The sequence below is a fragment of the Bos mutus genome, chromosome 2 (genome assembly GCF_027580195.1).
Source record: "Bos mutus isolate GX-2022 chromosome 2, NWIPB_WYAK_1.1, whole genome shotgun sequence".
Lineage (NCBI taxonomy): Eukaryota > Metazoa > Chordata > Mammalia > Artiodactyla > Bovidae > Bos > Bos mutus.
The window spans coordinates 29,506,489-29,528,510 of record NC_091618.1 but is presented as its reverse complement, the minus strand read 5'-3'; the positions used below and the strand labels follow the sequence as shown (position 1 = coordinate 29,528,510).

General features: G+C 48.9%; 2 protein-coding genes and 1 long non-coding RNA gene across 5 annotated transcripts in view; 2 read left to right on the top strand and 1 right to left on the bottom strand.

Annotated features, from left to right (window-relative positions):
- PNKD (PNKD metallo-beta-lactamase domain containing) overlaps positions 1-2,158 on the top strand; it is a 72,971-nt gene extending 70,813 nt beyond the window's left edge. For both annotated transcript variants that reach the window (XM_005889647.2, XM_070386821.1), the window contains one exon: positions 220-2,158. In XM_005889647.2, coding sequence (XP_005889709.1) covers positions 220-393 — 174 coding nt within the window. In that variant the 3' untranslated portion in view covers positions 394-2,158. The remainder of the gene's footprint in view (positions 1-219) is intronic.
- Positions 2,159-8,545: 6,387 nt separating this feature from the next.
- CATIP (ciliogenesis associated TTC17 interacting protein) lies at positions 8,546-14,761 on the top strand. 2 transcript variants are annotated; one of them, XM_005889703.3, is made up of 10 exons: positions 8,546-8,776; positions 8,951-9,043; positions 9,440-9,640; positions 9,914-9,969; positions 10,132-10,218; positions 10,409-10,576; positions 12,191-12,315; positions 13,207-13,283; positions 14,017-14,105; positions 14,345-14,757. In XM_005889703.3, exons 1-10 carry the CDS (start codon positions 8,752-8,754, stop codon positions 14,573-14,575), a joined length of 1,152 nt encoding a protein of 383 aa, XP_005889765.2. In that variant the 5' UTR covers positions 8,546-8,751; the 3' UTR covers positions 14,576-14,757. The 2 variants fall into 2 exon arrangements, with proteins under 2 accessions (XP_005889765.2, XP_070242901.1); XM_070386800.1 differs by having other exon boundaries at positions 8,713-8,776; positions 9,445-9,640; positions 14,345-14,761.
- LOC138991667 (uncharacterized) lies at positions 12,176-14,347 on the bottom strand. The gene is made up of 3 exons (XR_011467540.1): positions 14,231-14,347; positions 13,186-13,265; positions 12,176-12,785 (listed from the first exon to the last, which is right to left on the bottom strand). It is a non-coding gene; the product is annotated as an uncharacterized lncRNA (long non-coding RNA).
- Positions 14,762-22,022: the final 7,261 nt, after the last annotated feature.

Below are 22,022 nucleotides of genomic sequence, written 5' to 3'. Positions count from 1 at the left end.
GCTTGGGTCCAGGAGGGGCCGGGGGCATTCCCCAGAGGGATCCCATCTCTGCTGAGCCAGGCCCTGCAGGCCCCTCCCCAGAGCTCTGGCCTGTTTGGCACAAGGGCCTTCCAGTGAGAACTCCTGAACCCCAGGATGGGGCAGGAGGTGGGGAGGTTTTCCTGGTCGGATCCGTTTTCCAGATCCTCCCCACCAAAGCCCGTGTCTCTCCTCCCACAGTGCCCGTCCACCCTGGGGGAGGAGCGCTCCTATAACCCGTTCCTAAGGACACACTGCCTGGTGCTGCAGGAGGCTCTGGGGCCAAGCCCCGGCCCCACAGGCGATGATGGCTGCTCCCGGGCCCAGCTCCTGGAGAGGCTCCGCCAGCTGAAGGACCTGCACAAGAGCAAGTGACCCCACCCCGGCCCGGCCCAGCCCACACACCGCGGTGGGGAGACCGCCCATCATCGCCCACACCACACCATCCCTCTCTCTGCTACCACCCCACCTCCATCAGCTCGTCAGCGGGCACCACCCGGACACTGGTCAAGGGCAGAGGAGGGACAGGCGAGGAGACCCTGAGACCGAGAGGAGGCCGGCTGACGGAAGGCTTGGGGACTCCACAGGGTGAGGCTGAGTCACCAAGGGCAGAGCTGACACTGGGAGTTAGTTCCCCCTGTTCCTGCCACAGCAGTGAGGACGCAGAGCCCTTGCTCTAGCTGCAGCCTCTGAACTCAGGGCAGCAGGAGTCCCGAACAGGGTGAGTCCATCTTCCCCTTCCTCCCATCCACGGCTGGGAAAGAAACTCGCTCCCCCAGATTGGCCTGAGGTGAGGTGCTTTGGAAAAGCAGTCACTCAGAGGGGCACCTGGGCTCTGGTTTTCTGAGCCTCTGCCCCTCCTCCCCCAGGCATTTTTGCACAAGAGCAAGGCACCCATAAGAGCAAGGCCACCCCCGCCCCCACAAGGGCATTTTTTTTAAACAGAGCCATTTCTGAGAAAGAGGAAAGGGCTGGAAGCCTGGCTGTGGACAATCTGCCTCTGTGACTCCCCTGCTGCCTGGAAGGGGGAGAGTCCCCGTTGCCAAGGAGACACCAGGAGGCTGGGACTGGAGGCCCACGGTCATGTAGGTCACACATGCTCCCTGCACAGCTGGCCTGGTCCTGCCCGCTGGCCTCTGCCCCTGCCCTGGGCCAGCAGGGCCCCTCCTTCCTTGGGGACCAGAGAGCCATTGTCCACCAGGTCCACTGTGGTTTTCTCATTGTGGCCCTTATTCTTAGAAACTCCTGCTTCATCCTCAACCCTTGCCCCTTTCAGTTAGTGAAGCCATTCATCTGGCCCTTTGCAATTGGCCAACAACATCGCCTTGTCATTTCTCATTTGCCCTTGGCCCCATCCTGGCAGGAGCAGGGGGTCTACACAGCAGAGAGCAGAAATCAGAAGTCCAGGAGTGGACAGCTCTCGAGTGAGTGGCAGCTTCTAGGACCCCGGGTCCGGGCCTTTCCCCTCTGCTCAGCCCTCCCTCAGCTCAGCTCCTCCTCTGGCCTTGGGTCCAGGTCCCTTTGGGGCCACAGTGAGGACAACGATGGTCCTCAAGCAGGCGTACCTGGGGTCAGCCAGGAGCCTTCTCTTCCTTGGTGGAAGCCTTCCCTCAGGCTCTGCTCCCCACTGGGAGCCCCCGAGATGCCCCTGCCCTCAGTTTCCCTCATCATCCTGCCTCTGCCTCCCTCTCCGGCCACAGCCTCTGGTACCAACTCTAGCAATACCGCCAGAATAGTCAGAGCTCCCCGCCCCTCCAGACCTGCAGTTCCTGCCTCTGTGCCTTCGCTCCTGCTGTTCCTCAGAATGGAATGCCTTTCCCTTGCTCCTCCTGCCTTGTCTGCCTGGCAAACACCTAGTCATCTCACCAATCCCCCTCAAGGTCCCCCTCCTCCAGGAAGTCCCCCCTCGTCCTCCCATGCCCCTCCCCCTCCAGGCTACCTCTGCTCTTTGTCAATGCTTCTCTTGCAGCACTTATCACACTGTATTTTACTTGTTTACACATTTGTCTCCCCCTTCTCGACTGTGAACCCTTCAGGGCATGGACTGTATCTTATGCATCTCTGTATTTCGCGCCTAGCACGGTGCCTGGCACACAGTAGGCGCTCAATAAATGTTGAATGAATGAATGATTTAACCAAAGCTTGGTCCCTCAGTGGGCTTGTCTTTATTGCTAGCTCTGTTTCCCTCTCTGGGTTACAGTTCTTGCTTGCTCAGAAGGACTGCACTTCTAGAACTCTGGGCAAAAACAAAGCTATAAATATATCCTTCCATGGCTCATGAGGATTTGTTCAGGGTTTATGATTTGCTTACCTTGGTGTTTTCCAAAGCTTGAGATGCACAGATGCACCGCTAGCTGCAGGGGAAGTGGTTTTACATGGTCACCACCCAGGCGTGAATATGCTTCAAGGACAAGGCCTTGGCGCTGACCCCTCTTTAAGGCCCTTTAAGGCCTCTGCAATTAACAGCCGGACTCGTCTGTTAATTGTTAAACAGGTCGGCTGTCAAGCCTGGCAGCTATCTTGAGTTAAACTTTAACAACATAATTTTGTGTTCCTTGTATTTATCCTCAGGGTCAATATTTTTGACGAGTGACACCAGTTTTCAATTCATGTAGGTGATTAAAGGTACAGGCATATCTCATTTTACTGTGCTCCACTTTAGGGTGCTTTTCTGGTAATTGCATTTTTTTTAACAAATTGAAGGTTTGTGACAACCCTGCATTGTCAGATGATGGTTAGTATTTTGATCAATAAAATATTTTAAATTATACTTTTAATTAAGGTATGTACCATTTTTTAGACATGATGCTGTTGCACACTTAACAGACTACAGTATAGTGTAACATGTGTTTCCCTGGTGGCTCCGATGGTAAAGAATCCACTTGCAATGAGGGAGACCTTTGTTCAGTCCCTAGGTTGGGAAAATTCCCCTGAAGGAGGGCATGGCAAGCCACTCCAGTATTCTTTCCTGGAGAATCCCCGTGGTCAGAGGAGCCTGGTGGGCCACAGTCCATGGAGTCACAAAGAGTTGGACACGACTGAGCGACTAAGCACAGCACAGAGTGTAATAAAACTGTTGTGTGCACTGGGAAAAACATTTTTTATGTGACTCTTTGTTGCGACATTCATTTTATTTTGGTGGTCTAGAGCTGAATCTGCAATATCTCAGAGGTGCGCTTGCGTTATTGAAACAGGAAAATATGAAATACAGGTGACACTTGGCTATAGCAGAATTCTTGAAGGTGACCTTGTTGTGGCTGAAGACTGGGAAACACTGGCTTAGCTCCACATTTCTTTGGGCCCAAGTCAGAGTTTTCCCACCCCTGGTAGTACCTCGGCCTCCCATCTTGGTGTCCCTCACCCTGAGCCAAAGACCTTGGCACTGGCTCCCGACCCCATCCTGGCTCAGGGTTGCACCGGGGTGGGATTGAGGGAAGAAGAGGTAGTCCTTACCTTCCTGAAGAAGGGTGAGTCTCTGCTCTGTAACTGTCTCTTGACGGGCCAAGCCCCAGGGCCAGGTCACTCTGGGTGTGCCCAGTTTTGAAGGACAGATGGTGACGGTTCTCTAGGGCTTAGTGAAGCATTTTCCCGCAGCCTTGGCCAATCCTCCCACTGGGGCACCCGTCCTGAATGACGGCACGTGCTTCAACTGGAACCAGCACTGACCAGCAACAACTAGGACACCTGCTCTTTGTCTGCAGAACAGCAACAGTGACAACTCGTGTTAAGAGATCTGAGTTCTAGTCCTGGCTCTACGACTCAACATCCAAGGACCTTCCTCTCAGTTTCTGCATCTTCCGATGGAGACAACTTTGAATGAGACAGAACCTTTACTGTGTATGTACTTTCAAGTGCAAGTAACACATGCTCGGTAGAAAGGGGCTCAAACCAAAGGGGAAATTTATCAGCTCATGAAGTTGAGAAGTGTGGGATCACATCATGGTAACTTCAGGCATGGCTGGATCCAGGGATTCAAAAGCAGTTTCGTCATTCAGCTCTGCTTTCTTCTACATTGATACCATTCTCTATCAGTCTTTTTCCCTGTAATGGAAAGATTTTCTCTAGAAGTTCCAGGTTTACAGGCTACTAGTTCATCAACTAGGTTTACAAATTAATAGCAGAACCTCTAATAGTCCCAGGGACTGAGTTTCATTGGTTCAGTTTGGATCATGTGCCCAACCCTAATCTATCATAGGAGTTAGGGGAATGGGCTTCTCTGACTGGCCAGGTTCAATGACATGACCACACCTAGAAAGCCAATGTCAGACTCAGTTGAAAAACAGTGTACTGGGAGTGGGGAAAGAGTTCCTCAGAGGAATAGGGGGTCTGATATCAGAAGTGATGCAAAGCAAAATCATAAACAATCCCCAACAAGTCCACTTATTTGGAGGCTATTAGAAGAGTTAGATGAGAAAGGCATATAAAGTCACTTTGGAAAATGCTACGTCTGATTTCTGGTTCTGTGATTCATTATATGAGAAGAAATAGAGGTAGACTCGTGGCCTCACAGGTATTTGAATACTGCGTAATTTTAAAAATAACCTGTAAGCACCTCCATCTTTTCCCCTAAATCATAGTCTCTTTCTTTCTAAATCACAGAAAAAGAAAAAGGGAGGGGTATGTTAAGTGGGCAGCCTTAGAAGTTCCAGGGAAGGACAGAGAACAGGATAAGTTGTAGATGTGAACTTGAAAAGCCCTGTGTGTACACTTGTGTGTATTGGGGGAGGGGGTCATCCTAGTCCTCCAAGGCCCTGGCCACAAATGGAGTCTTTGGAAGCAGGTGGAAAGCTAACCCTGATGGTCAGTAAACCCTAGGCTTGGGCCAAAGCAGGGACCATGTGGGAGAGAGAGGACTCGGACTGGTCTGGATTTGAATACAGACTCTGACCAACCATGGGTAGCACCAGACAGGGGACTTCTGTCTCTTAGCCTTCTTCTGGAGTGGCTGGGGAGCCAAATGAGATGCACATAGGTGTTCCATGAATGGTAATCTCTTCTTCCTCTTACTGTTCTTAAAAAACATGCTGCTGCTGCTAAGTCGCTTCAGTCGTGTCCGACTCTGTGCGACCCCATAGACGGCAGCCCACCAGGCTCCCCCGTCCCTGGGATTCTCCAGGCAAGAATACTGGAGTGGGTTGCCATTTCCTTCTCCAATGCATGAAAGAGAAAGGTGAAAGTGAAGTTGCTCAGTCGTGTCCGACTCCTAGTGACCCCATGGACTGCAGCCTACTAGGCTCCTCCATCCATGGGATTTTCCAGGCAAGAGTACTGGAGTGGGGTGCACTTAGCGCTAGTCTATCAGGAACAAGAGGACTTCCCAGGTGACGCTAGTGGTAAAGAACCCGCCTGCCAATACAGGAGACCTCAGAGACATGACATGGGTTCGATCCCTCGGTCGCCCCTGGAGGAGGGCATGGTAAGCCACTCCAGTATTCTTGCTTGGAGAATCTCATGGAAGAGTAGCCTGGCGGGGGATCACAGAGTCAGACACTACTGAAGCAACTTAGCACACACCCACAGTCTATCAGAGACAATAGGGCAAAGTGATTAAGAACATGGACCCAAGCCAGCCCATCTGGGGTGGAGTCCACATCTTCCATTTATTAACTGGGTGACCTTGGGCAAGTTACTTAACCTTTCTGTGCCTCCACTTTTCATCTGTCCAATGGGGTTGATGCTCACACCACCTGAGAAGCTGATTGGAAGGATTAAATGAGTTACACCCTGTAGAGCTGGGCACATAGGGCACCCTCTCTGCAGCAGTGGCTGTTGTTTAGTAGATGCCCACCCCAGCCACTGGGAGGGCACTGGCCATCCATGCTACAGGCTCAGAGAGGCCAACCTGTCCAACACAGCTGCACAGCTAGTACATCAACTTCTCCAGAGCATCCTTCCACTGGTCTATCAGGCCCTAAGCAGCAGTGGTAACAGGGTCCTTAACAGATGACTAAGAAAATAGACAAGAAACTGGATGTTGATCCTTCTGTGAGTCTACGGCCATACCACCCTGAACGCGCCCGACCTCGTCTGATCCTTCTCTGATCCACCTTGCCAACTTGCTCTTTCCCCTAAACGACTAGGAGGAAACAGCCAGAACCAAGGGGAAGAGAATTGGGGGAAGTGAGAGAGCTCCCCGCAGGAGGCGGGAGCCTGTCAGGACAGGTAACTGGGGGGTTCTGTGCAACTGGAGAGCCTGAGCAAGGGGAGGTGAAGGAGAGCGGGAGTGACAGGAGAAAAACTCTAAGGAGTAGAGGGCTCAGGGAACAAATTTTCCCTCAGGCCAGGAGTCCAGAACAGCAGGGATACGGGGATGCAATAAGGAGGGGGACTGTGTTCAGTTCAGTTCAGTGAGCATCCCTTAAGGAACAAAAAATAGCAGTTTGCCCTTTTTTTGACCTTGCAGCATGGCATGTGGAACCTCAGTTCCTGGACCAGAAAGTGAACCCATGCCCCTTGCAGTGGAGTCTTAACCACCGGACTGTTGTGGAAGTCCCTGCTTCTTCTTCTTCTTTTTTTTAAACTTTGCCTAATAGAAAAGATTTTGTCAAACTTTATGTAATTCACACATGAAAGCAATAGGTTTGTTTTAAATCATCTTTTTATTATTTTTATTGAGATACAATTTATATAATACAAATGACACCCTTTTAAAGTATACATATGTGCAGTTTTGCAGCTACTGCCAACAATCTAATTTTAGAACATTTTCAACACTCCCAGAAGAAACCCTGGGACCTTCTGGTGTCAGGTGTCTGCCTGCCTCCACGCCCCACCCTTCCCCCACACCAAGCAACCACTGGTTTATTTTCTGTCTCTATAGATTTGCCTGTTCTGGGCATTTAATCATATAAATGGAATCATACAATATGTGGTCTTTTGTGACTGGCTTCTTTCACTCAATACATTTTCAAGGTTCAAGCATATTATGGCATGTGTCAGTACTTCACTCTTTTTTATGGCTGGACAATATTCCATTATATCTATCTATCTATCTCACATTTTGTTTATGCATTCACCAGTTGATGAACAATTGGGTTGTTTCCACTTTTTGTGTATTCTGCATAATGACGCTATGAATATCTGTGTGTATGTTTTTATGTGGACAGATGTTTTCAGCTCTCTTGGGTATACGCCTCAGAGTGGAATTGTCATATAGTAACTTCACATTTAATATTTTGAGGAACTAACAAACCACTTCCCAAAGCAGCTGTGAATTTTCTTAATGCCACTGGTGGTGGCTCACGTGCAGAGTGGGCTTTTAAAAATTAGTGCTCGATGTTTTAAAATGCAAATTTTAAAACATAAGTATTTTTAAAACATCTAAGTTCAATTTTGTCACGTCATTCTAATTATAAACCTAGCTAATGCTTTTTAAATGTATTTATCTATTTATTTTTGGCTGTGCTGGGCCTTTGTCGGTGCTCAGGCTTTCTCTAGTTGCAGTGAGCGCTGGCTATTTGTTATGTGCATGGTCTTCTCATTGCAGTGGCTTCTTCTGTCGCAGAGCACAGGCTCTAGGTGCTCAGGCGTCAGCAGTTGCAACCCGTGGGCTCTAAAGCTTGGGCTCAGTACTTCTGGTGTACGGGCTTACTTGCTCCTCAGCGTGTGGAATCTTCCTGGACCAGGGATCAAACCCATGTTCCATGCGTTGGATTCCTAGTCACTGTACCACCAAGGACGTCCTAGCTAATATTAACTTTTAAGGGGACTTCAATTAACAATATGTCCTCTTTACAAAATTAAAACTGCTTTAGGCAGTTTGTGCCTTATTTATTCATTCCATATATTCTACTACTTTTTTAAAAGCAACTGATTGTTATATGCCAATTATAAAAAGCAGAGACATCACTTTGCTAACAAAGGTCTGTATAGTCAAAGCTATGGTTTTTCCAGTAGTCATGTGTGGATGTGAGAGTTGGACCATAAGGAAGGCTGAGCATCAAAGAATTGATGCTTTCAAACCACAGTGCTGGAGAAGACTCTAGAGAATCCCTTGAACTGCAAGGAGACCAAACCAGTCAATACTTAAAGGAAAGCAACCCTGAATATTCATTGGAAGGACTGCTGCTGAAGCTGAAGCTCCAATACTTAGGCCACCTGATGCAAAGAGCTGACTCATTGGAAAAGACCCTGATGCTGGGAAAGATGGAGGGCAGGAGGAGAAAGGAGCAACAGAGGATGAGATGGTTGAGTGGCATCATCAACTCAAAGGACAGTGAAGGACAGGGAAGTCTGGCATGCTTCAGTCTGTAGGGTTGCAAAGAGTCAGGCACAACTAAGCAACTGAACAACATATCCTGGTAACACTGGAAAAAATAAAGGAAAAATAATTCTCTAATTTTTTTTAACAAATTGATAAACCAGCTTCCCAAGTACTTTTAATGCAATCTAATAAAAGTATACATATAAATATAGTAAAATTTAAAGTTTTTTTTAAAGTATTGGTTCTATTTACAATGCTAGTAAGAACTGAACTCCAAAGTGCAGTTGTGTGTTACAGCTTCAAGGTCATTGTAAATGCTCATGTCATCTCCTCTGCCGCCTAAGAATGTCAGATACTCCCTCTGCTGGACAGTACCTCAAATTTGGGCTTAGCTCACAAGTCACAGTTCCAACCAGCTACTCAAAGTTCTGGGTGTTTAGTGAAATGGGTTGATGGCCCTTTAAGAGGCGGTAGGGAGCTCCCAGTTGCCATGGAGACATCTGGATACAAAGCAGGTAGCAGCAGGCAGCATGTCCTCTAAAGTTCAATCCAAAGGTGAGAAGGGGGCTGAGGAGTTGGGGGGTGGGGGCCTGGAAAGTGAGGGGGGCATCTCTCCCTCATCATCCACCTTGGGGTGGCCTTGAAAGATTCTACTCTTGGGACTCTGGCCCCATCACTGTCCTTCTCAGGGCCCGCCATCTGCCATCTCAGCCTCTCCTCTCTCCATAGGCTCCAAAGCCAAGGACCACCAACCCTCAACCCAGGGGAATCTGCCACCCCCAGAGGCCAATGCTGAGGCCATCCACTTCCTCAACTCCCTCCGTGAGCCTGGGCGGTGAGGGTGGAGGGGGTGGGCAGAACTGTGGACCGGAGGGAAGAGAGAAAGCCCAGACACGGCCACCCCTCTCTCAGCCTTGACTCTCCTGGGACTCAGAAAGGGCCTGAAGCACATTGGCTGATCGTCTTCAACTAACGGAAGACCCCAGGGACACAGTGGGGGTGGGGATCGCTGCGCATGTGTGTGTGTGAGGAGGGGTGGGGGTGTCTTCACCTCTGACCGCTGCAGAGGCCAATGGAGGGGAGGCAAGGGCTGCCTGGGAGACGTGAGATGAGGAGAGGGTGGGTGGAGACCATGGGGGCACTGCTGGCCAGGGGGTCAGAGAGTTGAGGGCTAGGAGCTGGGGCTTTAACTGTTCCCACGGGACCCTCACTCCGCAGGGCAGGAGGAGCTGCTGCTGCTGTTCTTCTCGGAGACTCTGGTCATGGTCTCGGACACAGGGGAGCCTCAGGGAGAGCTGACCATTGAGGTGCAGAGAGGGAAATACAAAGACCAATCTGGTGTCATAACGTACTTCCCCTTCGTGCATGCCTCCAGCCGAGGCTTCGTGGACAAAACACTCTGCGGAAGCTCCCTTCTGGGTAGAGTTCCTGACCACCGCCCCCAACCCCTACCGTCCTACCCTGCCCCCCACTCCCAGCCCCTAACTCCCAAGACATTCACTTAGTACCAACCCTTTGATTTCACCTCGGGACTAGAACGAGGCAAAGAGAAAGCATGGGTTGTGGGGTGACAGCAAGATAATCACAGTCTTAGTTTTGACCTGTGGCCACCCTACCCCTGAGTTGTCCAGCCCAGGCCACCACCCACCCTTCCCACAGTCTCCAGCCCTGTCTCCACCTCCCTCCCCCCAGCCTATCTCTCATGGAAACTGGAGGTTGTGGAACAACAGAGTCAGGAGTTCATCAAGGTACCTCCTGGGCCCCCAGCCTTGACCACAGATGGAAGGTTTTCTATCCACATCTCTCCTCGGTTTTCTCATTTATGGAGGACAGACAAGGTGGCCTCCGGGGGATCTCACTCATATACAGTCGGTGAGTCCCTGATTCTCCCTTCCTACTCTGGCCCCTAGTTCCACATTCTCCCCATGGAACAGAAGATGAGTTTGCTGAAGCAGGATGATCAGCTGGCCATGACCAGAATGGTCAAGGAGGGTGAGGTAAGGTGAGAGCCAGGTGGGAGCCATAACTCAACATCCTCTTTGGAACCACAAACAGGGGACAGATGGTGTCAGGCCAGGAGCCTGCCCTGGGAACCATAGGGACTGGACCGTATGCTCAACATCTGGCTTGCCCAACCTCCCTCTACTTCCCAGCTCAAGGTCCCTGACCCAGATTTGTCCTGAACAGGAAGTGAAGACCGAAGTGACTTTCTTCCCCTGGCCCTCCATTGAGGGCTTCGTCTCCCAGGCCGCTAACCTGGTGTTGCTGAGGGTGATGGCCTGGCGGCATACGGTGCCCAGCAACGCCCGTTTCCTGGCCTTGGACACTGAAGGCAAACTCTGCTGTTCTACTTACGTGAGCCATCTCCCTGGGTGGGGACTTGGTCTGCGGGCAAACTAGAAGGGGCAGAGCTGATTTGGGAGAAAAGGCAGCTGTGGAGTAGAAGAGCAGGTGGGGTTGGGATAAACCCTGGTGTGTGGGGGTGAAACTTCCAAGGGCAGGAGAAAACAAGATTGCGTTTGTTAGAGAGAAGACCAAGGCAAGTGGCGTGAGGAAGATAGGGACTAAAAAGGTGGGAGCAATGGAAGAAAGTGATGCTTTTTGCACAAAAGTCAATTCAGGAAAAAAAACATAGTGTGGGGCCACTTTTAGAGACTTTTTTTAAACATCAGGAAATTTAAATCTCCAACTTCACTTGAATTTTATTTTATTATGTCTCAGCCCTGAAGGGTGCTTCTTTATTTTGGCTAAACTTTCATCACCAACCTACCTAGGACTTCCTGCAGTATGTGATTTTGAAGCTGTGTCTGTGGACATACACTTTGGGGGCTGATTTGACCAGCTTTGTAAATGACACGGGAGTCTCTTCTGTCACAAACATGACAAACAGCAAAGAGTTTGACACAAACAGGCACATACCATGTCCCCCCAATTTTCTCTGAAATGTTTTTATGTTAGCACTTTTCTCCTCACAGCCATAGCTGTAATAGGGATTTAAGTTTTAATTACAACAGGTAGCTTGCATGGGCCTGAGACAGCCCCAAATCTCAGTCTCAATTCTTTCTCCTTGGAAGAAAAGCTATGACAAACCTAGACCACATATTAAAAAGCAGAGATAGCACTTTGCCAACACATCTCCGTATAGTTAAAACTGTGGTTTTTCCAGTAGTCATGTACAGATGTGAGACTTGGACCATAAAAAAGGCTGAGCACGGAAGAACTGATGCTTTTGAACTATGGTGCTAGAGAAGACTCTTGAGAGTCCCTTGGACAGCAAGGAGATCAAACCAGTCAATCCTAAAAGAAATCAATCTTGAATATTCATTGGAAGGACTGTTGCTGAAGCTGAAGCTCCAATACTTTGGCCACCTGATGTGAAGAGCTTCCAATACATTGGAAAAGACCCTGATGCTGGGAAAGATTGAAGGCAGGAGGAGAAGGGGGCAACAGAGGATGAGATAGTTGGATGGCATCACTGGTTCAATGGACATGAATTGGAGCAAACTCTGGGAGATATTGAAGGACAGGGAAGCCTGGCATGCTGCAGTCCATAAAGCTGCAAAGTGTCAGACACGACTTAGAAACTGAACAATAAAAAAGTCCCTCTCCAGAGCCTCACTACCCTCTCTCCCCCCAGTAACCCAACCCCTGTCCTCTCCCACACTCACACCTAATTGGTTATCTATGTTACAGAATCTGCCAGCTAGAAGCAGTTGGTCATGGAGCTGGCATGGACAGGGGTTGAGGCAGGAGCAGGGTGAAGCTGGCTCTCTATGAGAGGACCTCAACTTAACCCGGGGCTGCAACCCAAATCTTGTGGAGCCTAAGGGTCTGGACAGCCAAGGGTTGCTTATCACCAGTGAACAAGCAATGAAGCTACAAGATGGAGAGAAGGGCAGGGTGAGATGCAGGGGGAGGTCCTGGTGGGCATCCGCCTCACCTCCCTCCCTTCATTTCGGTTGCTGCCAGCAAGCCCTGGGCTCCCAGACGATCCAGGTGGGCCATCAGCAGGTGGAAGTGTTCATTGTGGAGCAGACGGTACACTCAGAACAAGGCATCCCCATGTCCTGCCAGTTCTACCTGCTCTCTGATGGGTGAGCTACTGTCGGTGAGGCCAAGGGGGCAGTACTGAGCACAAACATGGGAGCTCAGTCACCTGGGCGGAGATGGGCCAAGTCTTCCTTCACTACCAGGGAGACTTGTTGTTGAGATCGAGTGCCCCCAGCGTTACCCACTCATTCACCTTTTTCCATATATTCGCTCGTGTTCCTGATCTTCACAATGCCTCCCAAATCTCACCAAAGAGCGCTGAACAGTTGAGGGAGTCAAGGTCAACTTCACAGGGGATAGCTAAAGTAGCTGCCACAGGTGTGGGTGTAATGTTGAAAAACACAAAAGTTTGAACAACTTAGCACTCGATAAGATCTTCAGGTTGGAGGAAGAGTCTTAATACACTGCCAAGCTGTCACCAGCAAAGCACAGGCACCGAAATCCTGAGAAGATTCGGAAGGGAGAAGAGCTTTATTTCTTGAAATTTCCACAGAGGTACTGACAGAATCACCAACTGGGAAAAGCAAACAAACAAACACATTAGAACTTTGTTGGCTTTCCTTATTTTATAATTTGGCTTGCCATTTCTTTCTTTCTTTTTTTGGCTGCACTTCATGGCTTGTGGGATCTTAGTTCCCCAACCAGGGATTGAACCCAGGCCGTTGGCAGTGAAAGCGTGGAGTCCCACTGGCGTGCCAGGGAGCTCTTTCATGGTTCTATTAGCACGCACACTATAAAGGTCTTGCACATGTGCACATATCTTCAAAGTAGACACAGTCCCCATTATCTGGGGATCTAAACATGAACAGCACCCTGAAACTCAAAGACAAGTGGGGGAGGGGGAGAGGACGGCAGTAAAGGGAGGCCCGCAGGACACCCTTCAAAGGAGCCAGCTGGTCTAGGAAGACTCACACCTTTTCCGTGTTGCACTCCAGGCACCTGGCCAAGAGGATCCAGGTGGGCTCCCCGGGGTGCTGCATGATCACCAAGGTGCCTGTATTGAGGGAAGAGGGTGAGTGAAGCCACTGAGACTCCCAGGGTGCAGGGGCTGCCTTGACTGCGCCATCTCTGGGGTGGGAGGCCAAATGAGACACAGAGGCTTTGCTTTCCAGTAAGTGCGTAGTCCCTCAGTCATGTCTGACTCTTTGCAACGCTATGGACTGTAGCCTGCCAGGCTCCTCTGTCCATGGGGATTCTCCAGGCAAGAATACTGGAGTGGGTTGCCATTTCCTTCTCCAGGGGATCTTCTCGACCCAGGGATGGAGCTCAGGTCTCCTGCATTACAGGCGGATTCTTTACCATCTGAGCCACTAGGGAAGCCCTTGATTTCCAGTCCCTGTCCCTAATTAGGAGAGGATCACTTTGCTGGGAACTCCGCCCATATGGGCAGCCAGAACCCTGAGGTTTTCCCTGAGCCTGCCTAGAACAGGTGTCCTCCAGTCATCCCTCTATATCTGAGGAAGGTTCTGGGGTCAGAACAGGCATGCAGCCTTCCTCCCACCCAGGGGCTTCCCTGGTGGTTCAGTCAGTAAAGAATCTTCCTGCAACGCAGGAGACCCAGGTTCTACCCCTGGGTCGGGATGATCCCCTGGAGAAGGGAATGGCAACCCACTCCATTATTCTTGCCTGGAGAATCCCATGGACAGAGGAGCCTGGCGGGCTACACAGTCCATGGGAGTCGGAAAGAGTCAGACACGACTTAGCAACTAAACCACCACCACCTTCCTCCCACGGGACTCCTTCAGATGATATTGAGCCTCGCCCAGTATTTAAGAAGAAGCCCCTGGTGTGGGAGGAGGACCTGGAGCTCTACTCGCGGTTCCTGGACCGAAAGGTGAGGAGGGGCTGCAGGCAGCCTGAGGTCCCCATCCCTCCCAACCCCCTTAACCCCCTACCCCCGCCCTGGGCATATATTCCACCCTTTGTCATCACTTTTCCTGCCCGGTTGAAATACTGCACCCCGAGGGGTTGGGGACCCCAGCGTTCCTAATCCCTCCATGGGTCAAAGGAGGAGGGTGCGCCCCTGGGGAGCGGGAGTCCGGGTCCGGCTCAGGCTCGCCACGGCACCACCAGGAGGAGCTCCGTCTCAGCCACAACAGCTATCTACGGCAGCACCCCGAGGCCCAGGCGCTCATCTCCGACTTCCTGCTCTTCCTGCTGCTGCGCCAGCCGGTCGACGTGGTCACCTTCGCCGCCGAGTACTTCGGCCCCTTCGCCAAGAGACGCTCGCCCACCCCAGCCTTGCGCTCCTCCAACCGGCCCAGCCCTTTCCGCGAGCTGGAGCCGGAGCGCAGCGAGGCCTAGGCGGGCAGCACGGCGGGCCCGGGGCCTCCCTGGCGGGGACTGGACGGGAAGCGGGGGCGTCAGGGCTGGGCTGGGACGGGACGCGGGCGGGACGCACCCCGGAGGCACCATTTCCTGCCTGCGGTTTCTAATGGGAATAAACGGGGCGCTCCCCAGCCTCTGCTGTGATCCGGATCCTTCTCTGGCCAGCGTCTGGGGCTGAACATAGGAAACGTGAACAGGGTTTATCGAGCGATTTTCAGCCCTTCTTCCTAGATTTTTGTTATGATCAATATCCCTATTTTGGGCTTCCCTGGGGGCTCAGTCACTAAAGAATCTGCCTGCAATGCAGGAGACCCAGGTTCAGTCCCTGGGTCGGGAAGATCCCTTGGAGAAGGAAATGTCAACCCACTTCAGTTTTCTTGCCTGGAGAATTCCATGGACAGGCGAGCCTGGAGCTACAGTCCATGGGGTTGCAGAAGTCCGACACGACTGAGCGACTACACCACCACCATCCCTATTTTACAAATAAGAAAATAGAGGCACGAAAATGTTAACAGAGTTAACACGTGGGAAATAGGATTCAAACCTGGACGTTGGATCCCCAAAACGGACATTTTAGGAATATCTCTGGTGGCCCATTGGCTAAGATTCCAAGCTCCCATTGCAGGAGGTCTGGTTGGATCCCTGCTGAGGGAACTAGATCCCACTGTGTGTGTCTGTGTTCAATATAGCTCAGTCATGTGGGACTCTTTTCAACTGGAAATCTTTGCCATCTCATGGAGTACCAGGCTCCTCTGTCCATGGAATTTTCCAGGCAAGAATATTGGAGCGGGTTGCCATTCCCTTCACCAGGGGATCTTCCCAATCCAGGGATATAACCAGCATCTGGGGCTCCTGTATCGGTAGAGGGATATTCTTTACTGCTTAGCCTCCAGGAAAGCCCTTAAGATTCCCTAACCCTAACCCAATTAACAATTTGCATGCTGCAAATAAAGATCCCACAGGCTGCAACTAAGACCTGATGCAATGAAATAAATAAACAAAATAAGAAAACCCCACATTTTTAGTCCCTAGGTTAGTCAGGATAGAGGGGCGGGGCTTTTGGCAAACAGAATAATTAATAGAGCCCACTCAGCATAATTGCCGGCTACCGTCAAAGAAACAAAGAAGTCAGTGTGTTCACCAGCAGCCTTGCTCAACAACACTCCGGAAGCTTTCCAACCCTCCCTCCCTCCCCATGCCACCAGCTTACCTTCTTCCTCCCAGTCTCCACTACACACAGGAACCCCTAAACTGCATGGAGGGTCCCCAGTTACAAAGAATAGGCAGGCGATCATCACCTCCTTTTGGCTCCTTGGTTAATGACAGTTCTGGCCAGTGACTTGTTTCTGCCCAATACAACTCAGTAACAAATAGGGGGCCACCCCCAATGTGGCAGCTAGTAATCTGTACATAGACTCCATCCTTCCATCTGTTCATTCCTCCCACCAGCTAAGAGACAAGGGTCCCAGAGCTTTGCACTCCAGTGGACAAGAGGGACCAATATCTACAAGACTGTAATGATGGAAATGTTCTCTACCTGCCAATGTCCAGTAGGGTAGCCACAAGTCACATGTGGCCACTGAGTACTAGAAATGTGATTAATATGACTGAGGAACTGAAGTTCTACTTTAATTTTAATTAATTTCCATTTAAATAGCCACACGTGGCTAGCAGCTATCAGCCTGGATAGCAACAGCTATAGAGGATGAGGTCTTTTCGTTCAGTCAGGCAATCAGCTCAACAAATATCGGGTTCCTTCCATGCGCCAGGATTGTTCTGAACACTCGGAGATTAGCAGGGACAAGACCAAGCTTCTGTCCTCATGGCACTTGCAGATAGCATGAGGAGACAGACAGCAAACACAAAAGATCATTTATTATGTAAAATTTCAGATATTTTTATGAAAACAATTATGGCTGAGTCATGGACAGAAAGGGATTCATGGGTGGAGGCTTAAGGGAGGGTTTCTCTGATGTCTCAGCTGAGTTGGGATCTGAATGATCAGGAGTCAGACCCGTGAAGAGCTGTGGGAATAGCAAGCCAGAGGAATGGCAAGTGCAAAGGCTCTGAGCATGGCAAGTTGGTGTCGGAAGGCCAGCAAGGCTGATCCACAATGGGGGTGGGGCAGGAGGGAGAAGCTGGTGTGAAAGTGCTCAGTCATGGTGAGGTAGGGACAGCTGGGTCTTGAAGAGCCTCCTAAGCACTGCGAGTTCCCATCCATGGAGAACTGAAACCAAGGTTGACCCAGCCCAGTGCACCCAGAATGTTCCTGCAGACTTTGAGGGCTCCCTCAAGTGCCTGATGCTTTGCTGTGGTCGGGGGGAAGGGAGGGCAGTAACGTCCAGCCCACAGACATCCTTCCTCTGTAGAGCATCAGGTGACTTGGGAAGGGGTCTGCCACTTCCCTGCCTTCTCTCCTATTCCAACACCAGTTTGTTTTTAGATTGTATCATTTGTCCCCAGAACTTCTACGATTCCCATTTCTTACTCCATACTCCTAAGCTATATATATCTCTGAACATATGGAAAACTATAATACAATATGGAACGTCCCTGGTGGTCCAGTGGTTAAGAATCTACCTGTCAATGCAGGGGACACGGGTTCAATCCCTGATCCGGGAAGACCTCACATGCAGCAACTAAGCCCACATGCCACAATTACTGAGCCTGAGCTCTAGAGAACCGTGCTCCGCAACAAGAGAAGCCCAAGCACCACAAGGAAGGGTAGCCACCAGTCACTGCACCTAGAGAAAGCCTGCATGCAGCAACAAAAACCCAGCGCAACCAAAAATAACTAATTAAAAAACTAAAGGACAATATCACAACCAGGATTTTTTCCACATTTTTTTTTTTTTGGTGGTAATATATACATAAAGGGGCTTCCCTGTGATTCGGCTGGTAAAGAATTCGCCAGCATTGTGGGAGACCTGGGTTCAATTCCTGGGTTGGGAAGATCCCCTGGAGAAGGGAAAGGTACCCATTCCAGTATTCTGGCCTGGAGAATTCAATAAAGTGAAAGTGATAGTCACTCAGTCGTATCTGACTCTTTGTGACCCCCATGGACTGTAGCTTGCCAGGCTCCTCTGTCCATGGAGTTCTTCAGGCCAGAATACTGGAGAGGGTTGCTATTCCCTTCTCCAGGGGATCTTCCTGACCCAGGCATCGAACCTGGGTCTCCTGCACTGCAGACAAATTCTTTACTGTGTGAGCCACCAGGGAAGCCCAAAATATGCTGTACCCTTTTAACCATTTTTAGGTGTACAATTCACTGGCATTAAGTACATTCACATTGTTGTACAACCATCACCACCATCTGTTTCTGGAACATTTTTGTCATCCCAGACGAAATCTTTGTACCCATTAAATAATAACTCCCTTTTTTTCCCATCCCACAGCCTGTAGTAATCATTGTCCTATTTTCTGCCTCTGTAAATTTGCCTTGTGTAAGTGGAATCATACAATATTTGTCCTTTTGTGACTGGCTTATTTCACTTAGCATACTGTTTTCAAGGTTCATCCACATGGTAGCATATATCAGAATTTCATTTCTCTTTAAGGCTGAATAATATTCCATTGGATAGATATAGCACTTTATTCCTCTTGATAGGTATTTGAATGATTTCCTCCTTTTGGCTACTGTGAAAAACGTTGCTCTGAACACAACTGTACAAGTATCTGTTTGAATCTCTGCTTTGAATCAACCAGGATATTGACCTTGACACAACCCACAGCTCTTTTTCAGATGTCCCTATTTTTACTCTTACTTATGTACAGATGTTACATAATGAAAGAGTAAAACATGAAAACTTTACAAATTGATTTTTTTCATTTAGCATGATTTCTTGGAGATTCTTCCAAGTTACTGTGTATCAGTAGTTCGTTCATTTCACAGCTAAATAGGAATCAATGGTTTGTATCGCACTTAGTTTAACCATTCTCCTGTTGAATGACAGCTAGGCTAATTTTAGTTTGGGGCTATTAGAGATAAAGCTGTTATCAACATTCATATACAGGTTTTAGTATGAACATAAGTTTTAACCTCTCTGGGATACATGTATACCATAGTATATTATGAATATCACAGTACAGTCTATGGTATGGATGTACTGTACTTTGGTTAACGATTCACCTGTTGAAGAATGGTATGGATTGTTTCTAGTTTGAGCTCTTATAATTAAAGCTGCTATAAAAATTTGTGTACAGATTTCTGAGTGAATATAAATGATCATTTCTCCAGTTTAAAAAAAAAAATGCCCAGGACTGCAGTTGCTAAATCATATAGTAGTTGCATTTTTATTTTTTTGGGGAGTTATAATTTTATTTATTTTTGGCTGTGCTGGGTCTTCATTGTTGTGCCTGGGCCCTCTCCAGCTGTGGCAAGTGGGGGCTTCTCATTGCAGTGGCTTCTCTGTCCCTGAGCACGGGCTTCAGAAGGTGCAGTATGCAGGCTGCCAGGCTCCAGAGCACAGGCTCAATTGTTGTGGAGCTCTGGCTTAGCTGCTCCACCACACGGGGATCCTCTAAGATTAGGGATCGAACTCATGTCTCCTATATTGGCAGGCGGATTCTTTACCACTGAGTCACCAGGGAAGACCACATCTTTAATTTTTAAAGAAATTTCCAAAGTATCTCCAGAGTGGTTATACCATTTTATATTCCCACAAGCAATACATGAGTGATTGACCTAGTTTCTCCACATCCTCATCAATATTTGATATTGTGACTACTTTTTATTTTATCCACTCTGATTGGGATATAGTCATATCTCATTATGATTTCATTTGTATTTTCCTAATGGCTACTTTGGCCACCTCATGCAAAGAGTTGACTCATTGGAAAAGACTCTGATGCTGGGAGGGATTGGGGGCAGGAGGAGAAAGGGACGACAGAGGATGAGATGGTTGGATGGCGTCACTGACTCAATGGACATGAGTTTGAGACAACTCCGGGAGTTGGTGATGGACAGGGAGGCCTGGTGTGCTGCGATTCATGGGGTCGCAAAGAGTCGGACACGACTGAGCGACTGAACTGAAGTGAACTGAAATGAATGGCTAACAACACCAAACATCTTTTCATATATTTGTTTGCCATCTGTATGTCCTGTTTGGTGAGGTGTGTGTTCATGACTTCTGCCCATTTCTTTTTCATTTTTTTTTTTTTCGCCACACCACGAGACTTGTGGGATCTCAGTTCCCCAACCAGGAATTGAATCCCTGGTCACAACAGTGAAAGCACTGAAGTCCAACCACTGGACCACCGGGGAACTCCCTGCCCATTTCTAATTGGGCTGTTTGTGTTTTCACTCTCGAGTTTTAAGAGAGTTCCTTATTTCTAGATACTGGTGTTTTGTCAGATATGTGGTTTGTAAATATTTTCTGTGAATTTTTAGCTTTTCTTTTAACATGGTTCTTCACAGAGGAAAAGTTTTCATTTTGATAAGGTCCAATTCATCCTTTTCCCCTTTATCAGTCACGCTTTTGGTGTCAAGTCTAACAAGTCTTCGTCTAGTCCTAGATCCTGAAGGTTTTCTCCTACTTTTTTTTTTCTTTTTTGTTTTGGGCCATGCTCTGCGGCTTACAGATCTTATCCCTCCACCAGGGATGGAACCCGAGTCACAGCAGTGAAAATGCAGAATCCTATCCACTGGACTGCCAGGGAATTCCCTTCCTTACTTTTTTTCTAAAAATTTTATAGTTTTAAATTTACATTTAAGTCTGTGATCCATTTTGATCGAATTGGGCTTCATGCAATTTCACTCTACGCATATAGGGCTTAGTATTCAGCAACAACTCCAGATATGAGGGGACCACTATGCAGATTTCCAGAGCTCTGGCTCATGGAGACACTGGCCAGAAAGCCCTGCTCTTAACCATTACACATACTGCCTCTTGTGTAAGGCAGAGTTTGTGCTGGATTTAATCAGTGATTTAATCAGTCATTAAGTTACACTCACCAAGTTCCTAACTATAGGGCAGGCCTCAAAAAATGCAAAGAGGACGACCTCTGTCTTAGGGTCTCCAGAGAAACAAAACCAACAGAAAATATAAATAGATAGGCAGATAGATAGATAATAAGGAACTGGCCCATGAGAGTATAGAGGCTAAGAAGTCCCAAGATCTGCAAGCTGAAAACCCTGGAGTCAAGGGCATATACAATTCCAATCTGAGTCTGAAGGTCTGAGAAACAGGAGGGCTGATGATATATAAGTTCTAGTCCAAACTAAGTCTGAAGACCGAAGAAGACTAGTGTTCAGTTCAAAGGCACTCATCGAGAGAGAGAATTCTCCCTTACTCAGCCTTTTGTTCTTGTCAAATTCATTGGATGATACCCACATTAGGGAGAGAAATCTGATTTACTTAGTCTACTGCTGCTGCTAAGTCGCTTCAGTCGTGTCCAACTCTGTGCAACCCCACAGACGGCAGCCCACCAGGCTTCTCCGTCCCTGGGATTCTCCAGGCAAGAACACCTGAGTGGGTTGCCATTTCCTTCTCCAATGCATGAAAGTGAAAAGTGAAAGTGAAGTTGCTCAGTCACGTCCGACTCTTAGTGACCCCATGGACTATAGCCTACTAGGCTCGAAATTCAAATATTAATGTCCTCCAAAAACACCCTTACAGACACACCTAGAATGTCTGACCAAATTACTGGGCTCCCCATGGCTCAAACTGACACACAAAAATTAAACCATCACAGCCTCCTACCCCAGCCCTATCCCCCAGCCACCCCACGTGAGTCCAAAGTAGTGATTGCAAACCTGTGTAAACCCTAGAAGTCAAGGCTGGTGACTTGAGCAACGGGATTGCACATCGACAAACCACAGTGCTGCTCTGTCATTCGTGACTCAACCATTCACCCCTCTACCCCTGCCTCTCCCATCCCTCCAGCCTCTCTTTTCAACGAGGAGCCAGGAAATTGGCTGCCTCCCCCCATCCTGGGGTTCCAAGCTTTGGCTCAAGTTTTTGACTCAACCTGAGGAAACATCACATCCCAGATCAAGCCTGGGCTTGGGAACAAGCCCTGATTTTCTCTGTGTCTGGAGGTCCAGACTTTGGAGTGGGAAACACCATGACAATTCGAGTTTTAAATCTTGGCAGAAAAGAAAGGATACAGGATAGAGGACATGAGTGGGCATGGCAGGGAGAAGACTCCGAGGGAGGTAAGTGGGGGGATAAAGGAGTTGGCAGCTGGCAAGGAGAAGAGATTGGGAGCTGGAAGGGTCTAGAGCTAACAGATTGATCATCCTAAAGTGGAATCTGGCCCATAGAAACGCTTTGCTTAGGTCACCCAATATTTGCAAAACATTTGAGCCCAGTATTCAAACAGCATATGTTGCATAAATTTTCCAGCATCCTTGACAAAACAGACGACTTAATGACAGTGGACCCACATCCTCACATGACAACTGGCTGGAACTCTGTGAGCA